The sequence below is a fragment of the Gracilinanus agilis genome, chromosome 1 (genome assembly GCF_016433145.1).
Source record: "Gracilinanus agilis isolate LMUSP501 chromosome 1, AgileGrace, whole genome shotgun sequence".
In the NCBI taxonomy this organism is placed as follows: domain Eukaryota; kingdom Metazoa; phylum Chordata; class Mammalia; order Didelphimorphia; family Didelphidae; genus Gracilinanus; species Gracilinanus agilis.
The window spans coordinates 645,464,282-645,485,066 of NC_058130.1; the positions used below are offsets into that span (position 1 = coordinate 645,464,282).

The 20,785-nt window shown below is 37.5% G+C and overlaps 1 protein-coding gene across 1 annotated transcript in view; it reads right to left on the bottom strand.

Annotated features, from left to right (window-relative positions):
- The window catches only part of DPYS (dihydropyrimidinase), a 126,528-nt gene that overhangs the window by 89,880 nt on the left and 15,863 nt on the right, over window positions 1-20,785 (bottom strand). The window contains exon 2 of the mRNA XM_044668750.1: window positions 9,645-9,803. Within this exon, the coding sequence (XP_044524685.1) occupies window positions 9,645-9,803 (159 nt within the window). The remainder of the gene's footprint in view (window positions 1-9,644; window positions 9,804-20,785) is intronic.

Here is a 20,785-nt window from a genome sequence, read left to right on the forward strand (position 1 = left end):
GGAACAAAAAAGGATTGTTCTTGAACCCAAATGATAGTCGTCATTCCCCAAAACTGAGTATGCAAAACAAGGAGAGAGATAGGACTGGACCTATGATTTCAATAAATGGGGAAATCTCAGAGGAGGAAATTCTCTCTACCGATGCAAGATGCCACCCCTTATTAAAATTCAGGAAAATACAATTATCAACAAGATCTCTCCAAAGTAAAAAATTGTCCTTCTGTCCCTTGGTAGCTTACAAGATTTAGTAAATGTTTCTTGCCAAAGTATTTAGTGTTATTTCTAAGTAATGCTTACTGGGAGAGACATAAGGGTACAAGTAAGTATTTAATAAACATTTGGGTTCAGATATTAAACTGAAAGAAAGATAGAAAGAACCAAAAGTTGAGGTTGCCACGTAATAGTGACATGTACGTAGCTCTGTGCCAATGTCAGAGTGGATCATCTGCCTTTAGGACACTGTGTATGGAACAAGCCTCCCCTAGCATCCAAATACAATAATATATTTATAAACCCATATTCTGCTCCTCTCCTCACCCCACCATGATACCTTCAGGCACAGAATCTCCTTTATTCTTTCTCAAGCCATCCAATCAACCCTCACAGTCCCACCTGGATTATTGTTAACCATAATACATGCTGTTCCTTCTTTGTGTGTCCCCCGAGTTTAATCTCTGTTGTTTTTGTTTTAGTTCTCCGTTTATCCTAGATTCATTTTCTGGCCATCTTATTGTATTTTCTGATGCTGCTGCATTCTTACAGTCACTCATAGCTAGCTTTCTATTGGTATACTCTTGCAAATATCTAGTATAATTCAACAATTTCTAAGATAAAGGACTTTTTTTCCTTTCACTGTCCAGTTTTTCTTTTGATCCTGAAGATGATTTGTTTTAAATGACCTTGACAGCTGGGTGGCTCAGTAGATTGAGAGTCAGGCCAAGATACAGGAGGTCTTGGGTTCAAATCTGACCTCAGACACTTCCTAGCTGTGTGACCCTGGGCAAGTCACTTAGCCCTCATTTCCTAGCCCTTACCACTCTTCTGCCTTAGAGCCAATACACAGTACTGATTCTAATACAGAAGACAAGGGTTTAAAAAAAATGACCTTGAAACCAATTAGGCAAATGCACATTCCACTGAATGGCCTTCTTCTTCCACACTGATTTTCTCCTAGCCTTCTGCTCAGGCCTTTCTTGTCCCTCACCTTTGATCAGTTTTTGTCCTTCACTGGGGCATAACTCTATCTACTATTTAAATAGATGTAAGCAATTGAGTTCCAAACCAACAGTTTAACTCACCAAATTGTTAAAGGCTTTAGTAAAGACTATTTACTTAATGTGTGACTATTTATATCAGATTGTATTGTAGGAAAAAATATTTCATTTTGAGTTAAAAACTTGGATTCAGGGGGGTAGCTGGGTGGCTCAGTGGACTGAGAGCCAGGCCTAGAGAAGGGAGGTCCTAGGTTCAAATCTGACCTCAGACACTTCCTAGCTGTGAGACCCTGGGCAAGTCACTTGACCCCCATTGCCTAGCCCTTACCACTCTTCTACCTTGCAGCCAATACACAGTATTGACTCCAAGATGGAAGGTAAGGGTTTAAAAAAAATTGGGATTCAAATTCTGGCTCTGCTACTTAATATTCATCGGAACCTTGAACAAGTCACTGAATCATTTTGGCAAAGTGGAGTTTTAAGAAAACCTTCAGTTTCCCCATCTCTAAAATAAAGGAACTGGAATAGATGACTTCTAAGGATTATTCTAGGTCAATCTAGGATTGTGGTGGTTCAGTTATTTTTAGTCGTGTCTTAATCTTTGGGATTTGGGATTTTCTTGGCAAAAATCCTGGCATGGATTGCCATTTCTTTATCCAGTTCACTTAACAGATGAAGAACTGAGGCAAACAGGGTTTAGTAACTTGCCCAAGGTCAAATGTAAGTGTCTGAGGCTAGATTTGAACCTATGAAGATGAGACTTTCTTATTCCAAGCCCAGCACTCTATCCACTACACGACCCAGCTGCCTTGACCCTAGATTGTTAGGCTATGAACATCTAGAAATCAGGTGGTATGACTTTTTTAGGTAATATTTTTTTAATTTGAAATTATGCTCCCTATTTTTAAGCAACTGTAGTGTTCATTGCCTTCAGATTTGTTACGGTAGTATCACTAATCAATGAGGAGAGGACTAGGGAATATTTTACAGGCTGAAAAATATCTAAGAGTTTAAAAAATCTATTTGTAAGGATGAATGGATGTATCTTCATTTCATAATATTACAGCAATATCTTTTATGCACAGAGTACTTTTCCTCTACATGTATTATTTATTAAGCATCTTACAAAATGGAAATGTCCTAGATCTTTTCCTTCAGGGCTCATATTATGTATTTCATGTATTGTGTCATGAATGTTCACAATACCTTGGTGAGAAACAATCAAAGAAATAGATTTGGACAGAAATAGATGAGGTCACTTAGCCCATCCTCTGCCTTCTGGCAAAGTTCCCCAGGGAAGGGGTCTCCTGGCAAAAGGCCCTTAATGATTGAGATCAGTATTAGCATATCTGGTACATGGCAGAGTGACAGAGAAAAATTCCAAAGGCAAACAAAATAATTCATTTTCTGCTTTTACTTTTGATTAGCAAATTATGTAACTAGCTTTAGAAAATTAAAAACTAGAGGCAACTAGTTAGGCTCAGTAATTAGAGCCAGGCCTGGACATGGGAGGTCCTGGGTTCAAATGACACTGATCAAATCACTTAACCCCAATTGCCTAGCCCTTACCACTCTTCTGCCTTGAAACTGATAGTATTAATTCTAAGACAGAAGGTAAGTGTTTAAAAAAAAAGAAAGAAAATTAAAAACTTGAAAACTTACTAGAGGCCTTATAATGAATCATCCTTTTTTTCTAAAACAGAAATAAGTAATTGAAATCAGAGGCTGCCCACTGCTGAGAAACATAGCCTTGAAGGCAATACATAATTGCTATCTACTAGAATACAAAAAGCTTTAGCAATAGTTTTTAAAACAAGAAATGCAGAATTGCATTCCACTAAAATTGTGCAGCAAATTTGGAATCAGCAGAACATGAAATGACCCAAATTTGGTACAGAACAGAGATATCCACTGCCTATTTTGTGACCAGGTGATATGAGATCAAGACCTTGATTTTCTGCCTTAGAAGCAAGAATGGCAGAACCTTTACGTAATCTATGCTCAAGCACAACCTATTTTGCATTGCCTGGTTTTCTTGTAGTGTTCAAATTTATTGAGTGGGTGCTATTTTTAAGTTTCTCACTGAGCCAGAGCACCTGAAGAGGAAGAGTATGGATGAAGATGGGAAGGAGGGGAACAGGAGGAAGGGGTGGGAAAGATTTTTCTCAGGGAAGCCAAGACTCCTGGGATTAAAGCAGTTTTTCTGATGAGAAACAATGAAATTGAAAAATGGCTAAGTTTCCAACAGGTTACGTGGTAGAAGAGGAAAGGCCCTTGAGTATTGATTGGAGAGTCTTCATCATTTCTAGCCCAACCCAGTCACTTCATGCTAAACCCTTAGAAGTTTACCCCTTTCCTTGCCCATGCCCTCTCCATTTTTCCATCTTTGGCTCTGAGAACAGTAAAGAAATTCACACTCTCATTGAAAGAATGTGGTTGTTTAGTCATTTTTTATTGTGTCCGACTCTTTTGTGTCCCAGTTGGGATTTTCTCAGCAATGATACTGGAAAGGTTGGCCATTTTCTTCTTCAGCTCATTTTACAAATGAGGAAATGGAGGCAGAGTTAAGTGACTCTTGAGTCACAGAGTTAAGGACACTAGTAAGTGTTTTAGGCCAGATTTGTACTCAGGAAGAAGAGTCTTCCTGACCCCAGGCCCAACCCTCTATCCTCTATGCCACCTATGTGCTCTACCATTCTGGGAAAGGACAAGTTAAATAATTGAGCTATGACTCAATTTATAATTCCTTTCACTTTGATGACCAAAGCACTTCTCCTTGACCACTATTCCATTATAGGTGCTATCTTTCCTTCTTAGAAATGTAAACTTCTTAGGATTAGAAGACAGGTCTGCTTTGCTTTTCATATTTGTATTTTTTTGCACAGTGCTTGGTATACAGCAAGCACTTAATAAATGCTTTGATATTCATTCATTTATAAATGGAAATTATTATGCCACTGGCACTTAAAGAGAAGAGGCAGGTAGGATAAAGGATATTTACAGATTCTTGAAACAGGTTCAAATTCATAGAACTCTGGGGATCCCTGACTTAAAAGTTATGGGCAGGAGGCATCGAGGTGGCTCAGGGGATTGAGAGCCAGGCTAAGGACAAGAGGTCCTGAGTTTAAATTTGGCCTCAGACACTTCCTAGCTGTGTGACCTTGGGCAAGTCACTTAACCTCAATTGCCTAGAATTTACTACTCTTCCACCTTGGAACCAATACACAATATTGATTTTAAGACAGAAGATAAGGGTTTAGGAAAAAAAAAAAAAGCTTGGGGCAGCTGTGCCCTAACACCTACAACTGCCTATTGTAGTCATTGATTACCCCCTGGGCTACAAGATTCTTCTGGCAGTAGTCATGAGTGTAGAGTAGATGTCATTGAGGTTGGTCTTGGGTAATTCTCATGCTTTCCTTCTCCCCTAAAGGATCATAGATTTCGATCTACAAGGGTCATCTAGTCCAACTTGTCATTTTACAGATGAGGAAACCGAGGCCCTGAGAATTTAGATGGTTTGCTCAAGGTCACAGGTAACATCTGGCTCAGCCTGGATTCAAACTTGGGACTTATAAGGGAAGGAGGTAAAGAACCTAAGGAGAAGGAGGATTTGTACTCGAGCTGAAGGAGGCAGAGAAGGACTTCAGGAGGAGGACTTGATCATAAGGAGAAGGTATTAAGACAAGTCAGCAAAACAAATAAAAATAAGAGGTCAGTCAGACAAGGGAGAGGAAACTAGAGGAGGTAGCGGAGAGGGGAACAAGATGAATGACAGCTCTGGGGTTTAAAGCACCCAAAAGCCATTTGGGAAGAGCAATAATCAAGAATGATTCCAGCAAATACAGACAGCAAAGATGCTTTTGCAGTGACCTGCAAAGATAGTGTGATGTCTTTCTTTCTTTCTTTTTTCAATAGTTAGGTGACTGTTGTGCTTCAAGTTCAAGTCAATTCCCCTTCTAGAAGAGAAGATGAAGAAGTCTGTCTGTGGCAATTATGAAAATGAACAACTCCTTCAAAAATAAATGGAAAAAGGCATCTCAGCAGCACAGTTGGATGAAGCACCAGGCCTAGAGACAAGAGGCCCTGGGTTCAAACCTGTCCTTAGACACTACCTAGCTGTGTGACCCTGGGCAAATCATTTAGCCCCATTTGCCTAGTTCTCATCACTCTTCTGCCTTGAAACTAATGTTTTGTATTGATTCTAAGACAAAAAGTAAGGGTTATTAAAGCAAAAACAATAAAAGAAATTGAAAAAAGATAAATGTAGGAGTTGGGAGAAGAAAAGAAAATGGACCAAGAAAGACATGTATGAAAGAAGAATGAGACAAGATAAAGACCACTGAACATTGGAAGTAAGAAATAGATAGGAAGCTCTTCCTGAAAAGATAAGAACTAGAGCAGTGGTTCCCAAACTTTTTTGGCTGCCCCCTTTCCAGAAAAAATATTACTTAGCCCCCTGGAAATTAATTTTTTTTAATTTTAATAGCAATTAATAGGAAAGATAAATGCACCTGTGGCCATCACCACCCCCCTGGATAGCTGCAACACCCCAGGGGGAGGTAGCGCCCACTTTGGGAATCACTGAACTAGACCATCTATGGAGGAAGCAACTATTTTTTCTTCAAGGAATGATGGTGCATGTCTGAGGTACTATTAGGGGTGACATCATCCAGTAAAGCTCTCATTTGCTTTCTATCTGGGTGACCTTGGACAAGTCCATTAGCCTCTCAGCCTCTTTTTCCTTACAAGAAAAATAGAATTTTAATAGAAGCCATCTTCAAAGGCTGTCATGAGCATCAATGAAATAACACACATAAAGTACATTATCAACCTTCAGCATAATTTTATTATTGTTGTAGTTGTTGGTAATATTAAGTGGTGTCAAATGACTCATTAATGAAGTGAGGCAAATATTTCTTGATCAGAAAACATCAATAGAGAGATTTGCTTTCTTGCAAGTAAATGTACCTAAGAGGTGATGAAGAATGTTCCAGAAACTTGGCAGCAATTAGGTATGGTAGAAATAACATGCGTTCTTAAATCAGACAACCTGGGACCAAAATCTGCTTTCAATACCTACTTATTATCTTTGTAACTTCAGATAAGTTGCTTGGTCTTCCTGAGTCTCCATTTCCTCATCTAAAAAATCAGGGAGCTGGATTAGATGACCCCTAAAATTACTTCCAGCTTTGTCTATCTATAATCATATGAATCTATCAAACCAGAAGACCAATACCTATTTCTAGCAATTCATATAGAAAGAAATTTCACTGGTAATCTAGCACTGAGATTTAGCCCTGAGAGGGATCTGAGAACCATTAATTCCAATCCCTTCTCATTTAATAGATGAGGTTGTGATTTACTTGTCCAGGATCACACAGCTCTCTAACTGTCTGAGGTAATATTTGAATCCGGGTCTATTTGAACCATGGTCAAAAAGAACCCCAAGTCCAGTACTCTTTCCACTATTCCAAACTATTTCTAAAGACACTAATAATGTTAATGAAGTCTTGAACAAAAATAAGAAAACAAAACAAAAATCCAGGAGACTTTGGGAGTCTTTTCATCACAGCTTCTAATCAAAGGCAAGAGCTCCAGATGAAAAACAAAGATTTAGGAAATGAGTAGCTCATTAGGAAGAGATTAAATGTGAATGACATTCAAATTATAGAAACACACCCATTCTCAAACCTTGAGAATGAAATATAGTAACGAAAGACTCCTGATCAAGGATGGAGTACATATAACAAAAGCTAGCAAAAATGTGTTTGCTTGGATTCTTGAAAAACTCATCCAAAGGGCCTTAAATTACAAAGAAAGAGGGAGGGAGAAAATTGCCTGTGTATATCTACCAAGCTAGATACCATTGAGAGTGGAAACAATGTAGGAAGGAGAAAATAGCAGCAGAGACGACCAGAAATTCACAGGAGACAAAATCTAAGAAAGGAGCTGGTTAAAAAAAACAACCTGATTTGTCCTTCATGTTTGAAGGAAAAGCTTCCTGCCTTTACACAAATTCATGAGGCATAGAGACAAGCAAGCTAAAGACCTCTACACAAAGAAGCAAATGTGACCTCTGTGGTATCACTGAATCTTAGTGAGATGAAACACCCAACTAGAATATGACTCACGAAGGGCATTTTTTCAGAAGACAGAAGGCGAGGGGACAATTAGGTGGCTCAGTGGATTGAGAGCCAGCCTAGAGATGGGAGGTTCTGGGTTCAAATTTGACATCAGACATTTCCTAGCTGTGTGACTCCGGGCAATGTTCTTAACCCCTATTGCCTAGCCCTTACCATTTTTCTGCCTTTTCTAAGATGGAAGGTAAGGGTTAAAAAAAAAAAAAAAAAGGCAAAAGGTAAGTAGAAGAATTGTGGGAAGTGGGGGGGCGGGACAGATACAAGAACAGAGTAGTCATGTATATTTAGGCTGAGGTCATTTGGGTTAAGATTAATAAGGATAGGAACAGAAGTGACCTTTTTACCAATATATGAAAATGTCACATCTGGAGAGAAAGAGAAAATGAAGGAAGAATTTCAGAAACAAATTCAAAAAGAGAAGTTGGATCATTAAAATGCAGAGTGGCTTCAGCATCCAGAACAGGTCATGCCAGACTAACCTGATTTTTTTGGTGGGTGGAGTTACTGGGCTGGTAGATTGGAGGAATTCTAGAAATAGTGTTTAACCTAGATTTTATCAAAGCATTTGACAAAGTTTTCTTGTGTTATTCTTGTTGAAGAAATGGAGAGATGCAAACTACCATGAGATGGAAAAAAACTGATGAAATGGCTAGACCCAAGAAATAATCATTAAAGTCAATCATTTAAATGTCTCTAGTAGTGACTCATGTCTATGTTAACCCTGTGTTCTTTAACATTTTTACTGATGATTTGATTAAAGGAATAGATATGATGCTTATCAAAGTTGTAGATGATACCACTAAGATACCTAACACTGGATGACAGAGATAGGATCTGAAAAGAACTTGAAAGTGGAACACTGGCACGAATTTAATAAGATGAATTTTCATAGGGATAAATATGAAGTCTTGTACTTGGGTCCTCAAAAAATCATCTTCACAAATTAAAGGTGAGGGAAGCTTGACTAGATATCAGTATATATTCTGCCCTGGCTGGACTGTAACAGTCAATTCTGGATTTTAGTTTTAGGAAGGCTATTGATAATCTGGCAAACATCCAGAGGTGAGCAACCAGGATGGAGAAGAACCTTAAGAAAACACAAGATCAAGCCATATGAAGATTTTGTGAAGGAAAGGGGAATGTTTAACCTGGAGAGTAGCCTTGGTGGGTCTGAGAGAATTGTCATGTATAATCATTTTGCTGTAGGACATCAAAAGCCAGAAATAATAATTAGTAATACACACACATACACACACACACACAGAGAGAAAGACATACACACAGAGAAAGAGAGAGAGAGAGAGAGAGAGAGAGAGAGAGAGAGAGAGAGAGAGAGAGAGAGAGAGAGAGAGAATATGATAAAGAAATACTTTTGCCATCAGATATTTTGCAATATGGTAATTCAACCAAAAAGAAGGATCAAATAAAAATGTGTTTTGCTTTTGGCTATAACTATACTGCAAAATTCAAGAGCAACACCCTATATGGGCTCTAGAAGGATAGGCAACGAGGATTAAGTCACACAGCTAGGAAGTATCTCAGGCTAGACTTGAATCCAGGTCTCCCCAGCTCCAGACTTGGTGCTCTATCTACTGAGCCACTAGGTGCACCACTCCAAAAGCTTTACTATCAAATTCCTACATTACAATTTTACTTAACTATTTATTTCTTATCCAGCTATATTTCTTTTGACTTCTCTATCATGCCCCCAGGAACCTTATCAAACTGCAAAATCACATCAACCTTACTACTCATAGCTCTTCACATTGTTTAGAACCCTCTAATTATAAGGCACAGTAGAAGACTTCCCCCAAAACATCCATTTAAAGAAAATGCTCAGACCAACCATCTTTTCATTTTTCACCTAGTTACAATATTTTGGACTTCTCCATCGTGTTCCCATGCCCTTCCCACCTCTCCTTTAGGCATCATTTTTTTTAAACCCTTATCTTCCATCTTAGAATCAATACTGTATATTGGTTCCAAGGCAGAATCATGATAAAGGATGGGGAATGGGGGGTTAAATATAAAGTGTCTAAGGTCAGATTTGAACCCAGGCTCTCCCATCTATAGACCAGGCTCTCAGTCCCCTGACCCATCTAGCTGCCCCATCAGCTTCCTTTTCTATGTTGTCTTTTCCCATTTGCTTAGAAGCTCCTCAAGAGCAGCAACTGTCTTTCTTTTTTATATTTGTATCCCTAATGATTAGCACAGTGCCTGACATGGTACACTATGCCAAACTGGCACCTGATAAATGCCTACTAAATGGTTAACTCCCCTGTCCCTTTACCTGGTCACTCCACCATGTAACAGCAACATGAAGTGCATAGTCACAACAAACTTTGGGATCTGCCCAGCTTCTCCATGTGTCGAAAGCTTCAATGAGGGAGCAGCCTTTCTGAGGTATGGCGAAATCAATGATCATGGTGGTGCCTCCAGCCAAAGCTGCCTGAAAGAAAGAGATTTTCATTAAATTAGCAATCAGCTTATTAATTCAGTTATCTGTTACCCTAAAAATATTCATTTTTGAAAATTTCTAGACCATGAATTTTCTCTCAAACTAACTAAAGTATTGTATAATATTTATAGTATTTTAGGTGATGAAACTTTTCTGGCCTTTCTATGATTTGTTGTTTAGCTCGCCAATCTTTTAGGATTAAATTAGTCTTCAATTAATTTTTAATTTTCTTCAAAGGCTCTTTATTAAATATAATTTTAATTGCATTGGGTCCTGTGATTAATGTATTTACTGTTTCTGGTCATTTGTTTGTGAAGATTTTTTTTTAACTCTTACCTTACATTGGTTCCAAGGCAGAAGAATGATAAAGGCTAGGCCCATGGTGGTGAACCTATGGCACATGTGCCAGAGAGAGAACACAGAACCCTCTCTGTGGACATGTGCACCATCACCCACTAGAGTTCATTACTAGAAAGACAGAAGTACTTGGCCAGGTTTCTCCCTTCCCCTTGTCCACCATATCTGAGGACATTTCTTTTATCACCTGCCCCTCTACCCAGCAGCCCGATAGGATTGCTTTCTCCCTCCCCTGTCTGGGGTAAGGGTTGGGGGGGGGGGAGGCGGCACTCTGTCTTGGGGGAATGGGACATAGTCTCTAAAAGGTTTGCCATCACTAGGCTAGGCAATGGAAGTTAAGTGACTTACCCAGGGGCCAGATAGGAAGTATTTGAAGGCAGATTTGAATTCAAGACCTCCTCTCTCTAGGTCTTGCTCTCAACCCACTGAGCCCCCTAACTTCCCCCTCTTTGTGAAGTTTTTGTGCCTCAATATATGGTCAAATATTTGTAAAGGTATTCTGCATGAGTAAAAAAATGTACTAATTTCTTTCTTTTCCTATTCAGCAAGATATCTATCATTTCTAATTTTTCTAATGTTCTAATTAAGTTTTAACTTCTTTATTATTTATCTTTTTTGTTAGATTTGTCTCAATCCAAAAAAGGGTACATTAAGATTCCCCCCTATTAAAGTTTTACTTTCTATTTCTCCATGCAATTCAATATAACTTTTCCTTTAATATGGTATCAGATGCTATGTACTTTAGTGCATATTTGTTAAATATTTATATTAATTAATTTTATGATGCCTATAAATATAATATAGTCACCTTGTCTATTATCTTTATATCATGTCTGTTTTTATTGTGCTTCATCTGTTTGCTACCCATAAGGTTTTATATTTGCCTGAAACATAACAGATTTGTTACTTTTCTTCATTTTAACTCCGTGAATCTTACTGTTTCAAGTGTGTTTCTTGTAAACATAATGTTATTGGATCCTGTTTTCTTATCCATTCTGGAAGCTTCTTCTATTTTATCAGTGAGCTATTTTATCAGAACCACTTCACATTCATGGCTATGATTATTAATTGTATATTTCCTTATTTCTTGTCCTCTTATACTTTTTCCTTTCTCCCCCAACCTCTCTTTAAAAAAAATAAAAGAAAAGATGGTAAAAGATGTTTGCCTAAAACATAATCTATAAATGATGTCATCTATTTTTATTCCATTGCTCTTCTACTTGTTGTCTCAAACACAGGTTTTTATTTTCTTTCCTCTTACTTCCTCCTCATGCTCTCCTTTCAGCATTGGATTTTGATCTGTTTATGATTGCTCCATCAACTAGCTTACTCACCCTCTTAAAAAACTATCTCCCTCTCCTAATTTATTTCTATATTATGCTTTATTGTATGTGTGCTCCTGCACACACATGTATATATTCAACATTTCTTTGTCCAATTCCAATGAAAGTAAAATTGATAGGAAGTCTATTCCCCTATCTTTTCCTCCATGTTTGTATGTTGTTTTTTCAATCTTATGAACTACTATTATATGAAATTGTAATTTCCCTCTCCTTCCTCTTCCTGAATGATGTTATGTCACTTCTTATACACATCATCAATGGCAATGTGCTGCAGCCTCCTTACACTCACAATATGTCATTCCAACATTCTTTTACTCATTTTTTAATCTTGATTGTTCATAAACTGTAGTGTTCTGTTGTTCTGAACCCAAAAAATATCAGTGCAATATTACACAGTTTCTAAAAAGCAGCCGAACTTGCCCTTTTCCTCCTTTTCAATTCTGAATCCAGTTTATTTTCCCTCTGGTAGTAACTGAAAGAGATGTACTGATTGATGAACCAGTTCATTCAACTGGCCATTCAACTACTTTCAGGACCACAGTCCAGAGAAAAGGCATTCTTCTTCCACTTGATTCCTTATTTGGGATACTCAATAGTATTCTAGGACTCTGTTCTACAAACAGAATATTAAATAGAAGCAGGAATATTTGGAAGATCTCACCTTATAGAAGGAATTACTCTTTCATTTGAACTTTGCACAAAACATTATCCATAATAGCTGCCAATGCCTTGGATAAGCAAGTCTTCCTCTACTGATAATCAGTTATCAGTCACTGCTACTGTTGCATCCATGTAGTAATCTTGTATACAGGACACCCCAGCTCCCATCTTTGTGTCTTTTCACTGGTTGTTGTCTATAACTGGGATACTCTCTGACTCTCTTTGCTTTTTTAGAATCCATTTTCCTTCAAGATTTACATCGAATACTACTTTCTTCAAGAAGTCTTTTCTGTCTCACCAGCATTTATTGACTCTCCCTATGAAGTTATTCTTCTTCCTACCTTGGACACTAACTGTGTGACCCTTGGCAAGTTACTTAACTTATGTTTGCCTCAGTTTCCTCATCTGTAAAATAGGGATAATAATGGCTTTCACATCACACAGTTGTTGTGAGGGTAAAATGAAATATTTATAAAGTGCTTTGAAAACCTTATATTGCTATACAAATTGCAACTGTGATGATTATGATGATGACAATGATGAAGTTTCTCTTATGTATCTATTTATTCCCCACCAGAATGCAAGCTCCTTGATGGTAGGAGCTATTTTTGCTTTTCTTTGTACCTTCAATGCATAGCACACCTCCTGACACTTTGTAAATACACAAATATAATTATGTGTAAACATAATAAATTATAGTTGATTAGCATCTGCATGAGTGATGTTTTGTTGGTGGAGGACTTTGAAGACAGCAATTTACTCTGCTGAAATAAATGCTTTTATAGAGTCAACAAATGATAGACATAAGTGGATGTGGTGGTCTTCTGTAGCTTTCAGTCAATTGTATGACTATGAAGATATGGTCTGCGGTAGAAAATATGATGAATAAACAACTGTTCCTTTCTCATACTTTCATCAAGCATACTCTTGATGTGTGGGGTAGTTATTCTCACAGAGATTTTGTAATAATAATAACAAGCATTTAAATAGTGTTTTAAGAACATCAAAGTGCTTTACAAATGAGATCTCGTTTTATCCTCACACCAACTCTGGGAGATTGGTGCTATTATTATTCCCATTTTAGAGATGAGAAAATTGAAGCCTAAGTGACTTGCCCATGGTCACACAGCAGTGTCAGAGGACTAATCTGAACTCTGGTCTTCTAGACTCCAGATCCACTACCTTATCTTTTGTCTTACTTGGCTGCTTATAGATCAGTCATTGAGGACAACAGTGGAAAGAATTACCGATAGAGAGTCAGGGAAGATAGGTTTAAATCTTGGCATATAAATGTTCAGTAGGCCTATTGTAAGATAACACCTTGTGGTCTTGGGACCGCCATGACAGTTTCCTCTTAAAAGAAATTGTAGTTCATAGAATCTATGCATGGAAACCATTATTCTACATTCAGATCATGGGAAAATTACTTACAATAATATTTTAAGATCAATAGAGATATGCGTCCAAAAATAATGTCTTGCCAATTATCAAATTTTCTTTCCTCACTCTTGCTCCTGGGTTGGATACCTCAAAAATGACATGTGTGCTCTTAACTTTGACATGCAAATTGGCTCCAGACCACCATTAAGATTAGAATTTAAGTATCCCACTCTTAGAAGGGTACTTTGAAGAATGTTCTCTTTGAGAGCATGCTACTTCAGCAGGGCCATTTAAATGGATTTGTGCTCCTGCAACCTCTAACCAGAGTTTATTCTATGTTAATGGTATATATCTGACTTGTATATCAAGTCCTCTTCTTCCCTTCCTCCTCCTCCCTCACTTTTATCTATTTGTCAACAAAATTTTAATATAAACTGGCCCCCATTGGCCAGTATGGTATGACACATTTATTCATGGTAATTGAACTCATTAAGGAACTTGTTTCCCCACCTTTCTAGCTCACCTATGGGTCTTTCCTTAGACTCAAACCTTATCCCCAGAAAGGAATTTTTGCTTTTGCCAGTCACAGCTCTGATGAGATCTTCTGTAATCTACACCCAGTCCAAGAACTGATCAAAAGCAGAACCTCTCTCCTCCCAAGAGGGACTCCTTTAAGCCAGAAGACTATCACAAGACAGGGCTTTGGTTCCTAATCTGCAGAATGAAAGGATTAGACAAGATAACATCTAAGCCTTAGAGACCTTAGAGTCTAAGGTCTTCTACAGCTCTAAGTCTATTATCTCATTTTTTGTTTACTTCTTTGGAGAGGTAATATTACCATCTGTGCTTTTTTCCCCAATGTTTGAGAAACTTCTCTTTCAGATATCTTGAGGTCTAATCTCTCAACATTCTCAAAATGGTTGCTTCTGACATGTCTCTTTCTCTTCTTCCCAAACAAACTCCATACTTTATTATTTAATTATTAATAGTAATTAATAATTAATATTATTTACTTATTGATGATGATGGTACAACTCTAGCCTCAAAGTCCTCAATATGCTTTTTAAAAAAAGAGTTGAAATTTGGACTGAAAAAGATCAAGATGGGGGAAAAACAAACAGTCCAACTAGATTTTAAAGACAACATTTTACTTCCTGACCTTAAATTTAGTCAGCCTGGGCAGGGCCAACCTTTGAGTAGTCGCCCCACAACAAACAAATCTGTGAGGTCAAAGAGATGTGAGGAAACTAAGGTTCACCAAAGTTAGGTGAAATTATTTGATAAATCTGAAATGATGAAAGGGGAATTCACTTTATTTTGCGGATCCTTAGTTTCCTCATCTTGTTTCATGGGATTGCAAAGGACACAAGGGATTATCTACTGCAATACACTTACTTTCTGAAGAAAGAAACAAGCTAGGAGAGGAAGGTATCCTGCAGTAGTGGAAGAAGAGCTGCACTGGGAGGCCCTGGGATCCTCACTTCCCACCCCACCTCTGAGTTTTCTTTTATCCAATTCATTATGATTTCTAGAGCAAACTGAAGTGTTCCTCTAATCCACCTCAATAAACAGTCTGGGATCCCCTCCTGGAAGGAGGGAGGGGGAGAGATCTCTCTTCCTCCTCCAGTTAAACACAACCAAATCCCTGAGCTTTAGGGAACCTAGATTCTTAATAGCTTTGGGATGGTTTCAAAGGATATCTATATTCAGTTAGCCAAGAATGTGAGTGGAAAAAACTTACATTTGATTTTTAAAAATCACTGATTACTTTTAGCAGTCTCCAACTGCCCTATTTCTTTAAAATTATCTGTAATTTTTGCATTTTAGATTATATATGTGTATATACATATTTAAATATCTATAATTTCTTATCAACTTCTGGAGCTTTTGCTCCACATAAATTGAGAGCACCTAACCTGGAGCAAAGAAAACTGGACACAGGGAAGGGAGTAAAGGAATATAACTATGTTTAGGCATATGAAGGACTGTCACATGGAGAAAAGGAATTTCAAAGCTTTGTTCTATTTGGATCCAGAGGGAAGAATGGGAAGCAATGAATGTAATATGCAAATAAAATTTAGTCTTAATGTTGAGAAAAACCCCTTAAGAAATAGAGCTGATTTGAAATGGAATGAGCTGCCTCAGAAAGTAGTCAGTTTTCTCTCTAACTGAAGGCCTTCTAGCCAAGACTGGATGACCCTTTTTGGGGTACATTATAGTCTACCTATGGATTGTAACAAGGGGCTATTAAGGCTCCTTTTAACATACAAATTCTGTAATTCTATGAAGTTGTGAGAAAAGAATACATTTTCTCTTTTAGTTTATTTTGCATTCTCCAAGACATTAGAAAGAACTTAACTTTGTAAGCTAAATGAGATCACTTTCAATGTGTTGCAAATGCATTTAATGGTCTGGTTATGAGACTGTAAATTTATGACTTATAAACTAGAGTGCTGCATTCCTAAATGTATAGAAGCTCCATTTCTAGACCCAAAAATCTAAAGGCCCCCATCAACAGGGAAATGTCCACAAAAATGGCCCCACAATGATATCCTTATACGAGTAGGAGAAGAAATGAAGATCTGTTGTCATTGCCATTCAGTCATTTTTCAGTCCTGTTCAACTCTTTGTGACCCCATTTTGGGTTTTCTTGGCAAAGAGACTGAAGCAGTTTGTCATTCCTTCTCCAGATCATTTTATAGATGAGGAAACTGAGGCAAACAGGGATAAATGGCTTGCCCGGGGTCAGAAAGCTAGTAAGTGTTTAAGACTTGATTTGAAATCATGAAGATGAGTCTCCTGATTCCAGGCCTGGCACTCTATCCATTGCTGCACTAGAGATAAAGATAGGGTAAGAATTTGGATAGTCTCCCTTTCTTGTGTCTCTTTTCCTTTAGGCCTTCCTCTTTCAACAAGGAAAAAATAGGGAAACATTTGGCTGGACAAAAGAACTATTCCATGTCAGTATGAACTAGAGTAAGCTGGGGGACACTGACACTTTGCAACCTTCTTAAGTATTGCTGATAGTTTAACTGTTATCAGGAATGTAAAGTGACACATTTACAAAACAAGCAAAGTTTATTTTTGTTGCCTTTCTCCCTTCTGGTCTCCCCTCCCTTTTCATTATTACAGAATCAGTAATGAAGAAATTTGTCTATCTAACCCAATCCCCTTGTCTTTTCCAAAAGACTCGGTAGTGCTATAAAACTCTTAGAGAAAAATCCTGGGTTGTTACCATATACTTGAAATGATAATTAACCATATATTTGATATTATAAATTAAGATTACATCAATGCCAAATATCTCTGAGAATTGGTATCCTTATCTATAAAATTAGAGAATAGCAATAGATAATTTCTGGGGTCTCTTTCACCTCTAAATCCATGATTCTGGAATCTTGTACATAGCAAATCAAGTGATATAATTGTGCATACCTACAAGAGTCCTGAGCAAATTCCTGGTTAGGAAAATGCTAGGAGTATTTGGGATTGGCAAGTCAGTGACAGATGAGCCAATCTGCCAGAAAGCAAATATGAAAATAAGAGTTGGGGACAAAGCTCAGACAAATATGTTGAAGGAGCCAAACAGTTGAATGGGAAAAGATTAGTCAGGAATAATGCCCTGGATGGAAATCAGGTTAAATTATTGAAAAAAGGAAGTTGGAAATTTATGTAACTTGCAAGGTTTATATGTATAAAAACACGCTTAGCTAAAATATAAATGGGCCTAAAAGGGGAGGGATAAAAAGTTCAGAGAGGCCCAATAAATCATGGACAAGATTCTTTAGGCAAAATCCAATTGGAGCTTCATCTAGACACACAAATGTTATTGATTTTCTTTTCCATTTTAAGTTATGTACTACGTCTGATGTTTCTGGCTATGTGAAGGTTTTAAAATTTAAGAGGGGAAGACTTGATTTTGGGGGTTCATTCCCATTCTTTGGGAGACAAAGGAGCAATGGGGTCCATCCTTACTGGAAGGCTCACACCTATACCCACACCTTGATTCTTTGAGAAACCAGAGAGAAGGGGTCATTGTGTCTTGTCAGGGGGCAGTGAGAGAGAAGTCTATCTAGGAAAGAGCAATTAACCAATATTCATCATATAATTATTCACATCAGGAAGTCCTGGTGGCAGATGAAGAATCAAGCTGTAGAATAAAAGACCAAGCAAAAGCATCAAATATGTGAATAATACTCTTAGCCAGTCACCTTCTATTAAGGGGTGAACCTTAACTAGTCCTCAAGGAGCAGGCTTTCTTGAGGAAACTCTAGAGGGGGACAACTACTGCTAGTACTCAGGTAAATTGGATGAGAGAATCACAGACCTACTGGCAGGACAGACCATCCTGGTGAATTTTAATTCTTGGGGAGAATAATTACTCCTTCCCAAACTGACTTACTCAATGGTTTTGCACAGAAGGAACAATGTCTTAATGAATAGTTATGGATTTCCTAAAGGAACCTAGGTGGTGCAGTGGATAGAGTGCCAGGTTGAAGTCAGAAAGACTCCTTTTCCTGAATTCTAGTCCAGCTTCAGACATTTACTAACTGAGTGACCCTGGGAAAGTCCCTTAATAATGCTTGCCTCAGTTTCCTCATTTGTAAAATGAGCTGGAGAAGTAAACAGCAAACCACTCCAGTGTCTTTGCCAAAAAAGCTACACATGTCATCATGAAAGAGTTGGATGCAACTAAAGATAACTGAACAGTAACATAAGAATACCAGTCTTGCACATTTGCTCTAGAAATATAAAAAGCAAATCAGCTGGGTCCCTGACCTCACTGGTTTATCAGACCATCTCCCCAAAAAGTCCATTGTCTTAGAACAGGAAACAAGGTACGGACGAAGCAAGAAAGAGACATTCAGAAGCATATATCTTCTTCCCTTGTCTTCACTGGTCAAACTCTCCTCGCTTTATTGTTCCTGTATCCAACATTACATACCCTGGGCAGTTCTACTCACAAAATATATTACATTTTCCAATCATGCCAATTAGTTGAGTTTTTGTTGTTATTGTGGTTGTTGTTGCATGCTACTATCCAAATATATCTGGCAGGGGTCACCACACACTTTAAGAAATAGTTTTGGTCAAAGAAAAGGAAAATTGTTGACAAAATGAATAAAGAGTTCTTTATTGTTTCTTGATTATTTTTTCCCTAAGCTACTTTTTCTAGCCAAAAGGTGCCATGATATGGGATGAAAGGACCAAAGATTTAGAACTGGGTGGAACCTTAAGAAAAATGAGATCTAGAGAGATTGAATGGCTTATAGAAGGTCACACACAGCAATCAGCTACAAAAACACTATGTGACTCAATATCCTCAGATTCCAAATCCAGGATGTTTATTACTGTATACAAGACTAGCCTTGGATTCAGAAAGACATAAGTTCAAGCCCTGATTCTGACACAGACTAACACATAGTTGTAATAGTGACAATCACTTAATGCCCCATGAAACTCTGTAAGGCTATAAATTATAGAACAATAGCCTATCTGGATAGGTAGAGGTAATTACCACACTAGAAATTCCCTACCAATAAAATCTCAGGTCCTAACTCTAATATAATTTGTATACATAAATATAAAATATATTTTTTCTTGTTTTCAACCTAAATACACTTCTCTGTACTTATATTTGTCAGTTGGCCAAACAAAATGTGTTTACTTTTTCTAATCTTGCCTCATAAATCAAGCCTTTCAGTTCCTAATTACTTTGGTTGTTCTTCTCTGAAAACCTTCCAATTTATCTAAAACCTTCTCTTCAGAAAAAGAATATGCTATCTCAGATGTAAAATGTAATGGAATTTAAATTGAGATAAACTCTAACAAAGAGTGGATCATAATATTACATAACATGAGATTTTATCCATCCAATTTATTTCGTTCCAAGTCATGTATTACCATAGCACCTAAGCATGTACTCCATCTTAAGGCTTCATAGCTTTCTTAGGTCTAAGCTCTTCCTGAAATAGGTGACAAGTTTCAATGCAATCAATCATAGGACCCAATAAACCTAAGTAAAAGAAAAAAAGAAGCTTATAAACTGAGTTTGGGAAAAACTTAAGCAGAATTTTGAACGTCATCCCTTGTTACTAAAAATTCAATTTTGGAAAGACACAAAAGCACCTTCTGCTCTGGTTTTATCTAATTAGGTCCTTCTACTTGGATGGATTCTGTGAAGGTATCATCTATGTTCATCATGATATACCTTTTGGGTTCTTAATTTTTTTCTTTTCTTACTTTCTTCTGGAGCTCCCCAATAATTGAAATGGGAAGGAAATTGTATTTTACTTACCCAAGACACACTCTTTCCTGCTCAATGTCCTTTAATCTAAATTATTACCAATCTTGGGCAAATAATCCCCTTTAGGATTAAAAAAATTCTCTTTAGTTTTAAAAATATATAATTTATTTTGTTATATTTTAAATTCAAAACTGTCTCCCTTGTTTCCTCCCCATATTGGACTAGAGAAGGCCACCATTTGACAAAGATAGAAAGATAAATTGATTGATAGATAGATAGACACATATAATATATGTGTACACATGTACATATATTTATATACACATATGCATAAATATGTGCACAAAACCACACCATGCATATTTCTAATTATCAGTTCTTTCTCTGGAGGTGGACATTCACACTTATTCTCCAAACAATAAAGTCTTTTATAAACTGGCTACATGCTTATTTTCCTGTTTTATTGCACACACTCTTCCTCATATATACTAAAGTCTACCCAAACTAGCCTCCATGTTGCTCCCTGTCTGTGGCATTTAATAATCCATCAACACCTCCTTTTCTTTTCAGGCTGCCCCCTCATACCTGGATTGAATTCCCTTCTCACATACTCCTCACAGAATCCCTAACTTTCTTCTCAGCTCAATTTAAATACCACTTCTTAAAGGAAACATCTCAATCTCCCCTTCCTCCCTCCACCCATTGCAGCCCGAGCTCTCCCTCCAGTGTGCTCTCTCTCTCTCTCTCTCCCCCCCAGAAATTAATTTGTGTGTATGAAATATTTCATGTCCATATATATGTTTCATTACTGTTTAATCATTTCAGTCAAAGACAACTCTTCATGATCCCATTTGGGGTTTTCTTGGCAACAACAGTAAAGTAATTTGCCATTTCCTTCTCCAACTCATTTTATAAATAAGAAAACTGAGCCAAAAAGTTAAGTGACTTGCCCAGGGTCACACAGCTATTAAATGTCTGAAGTCACA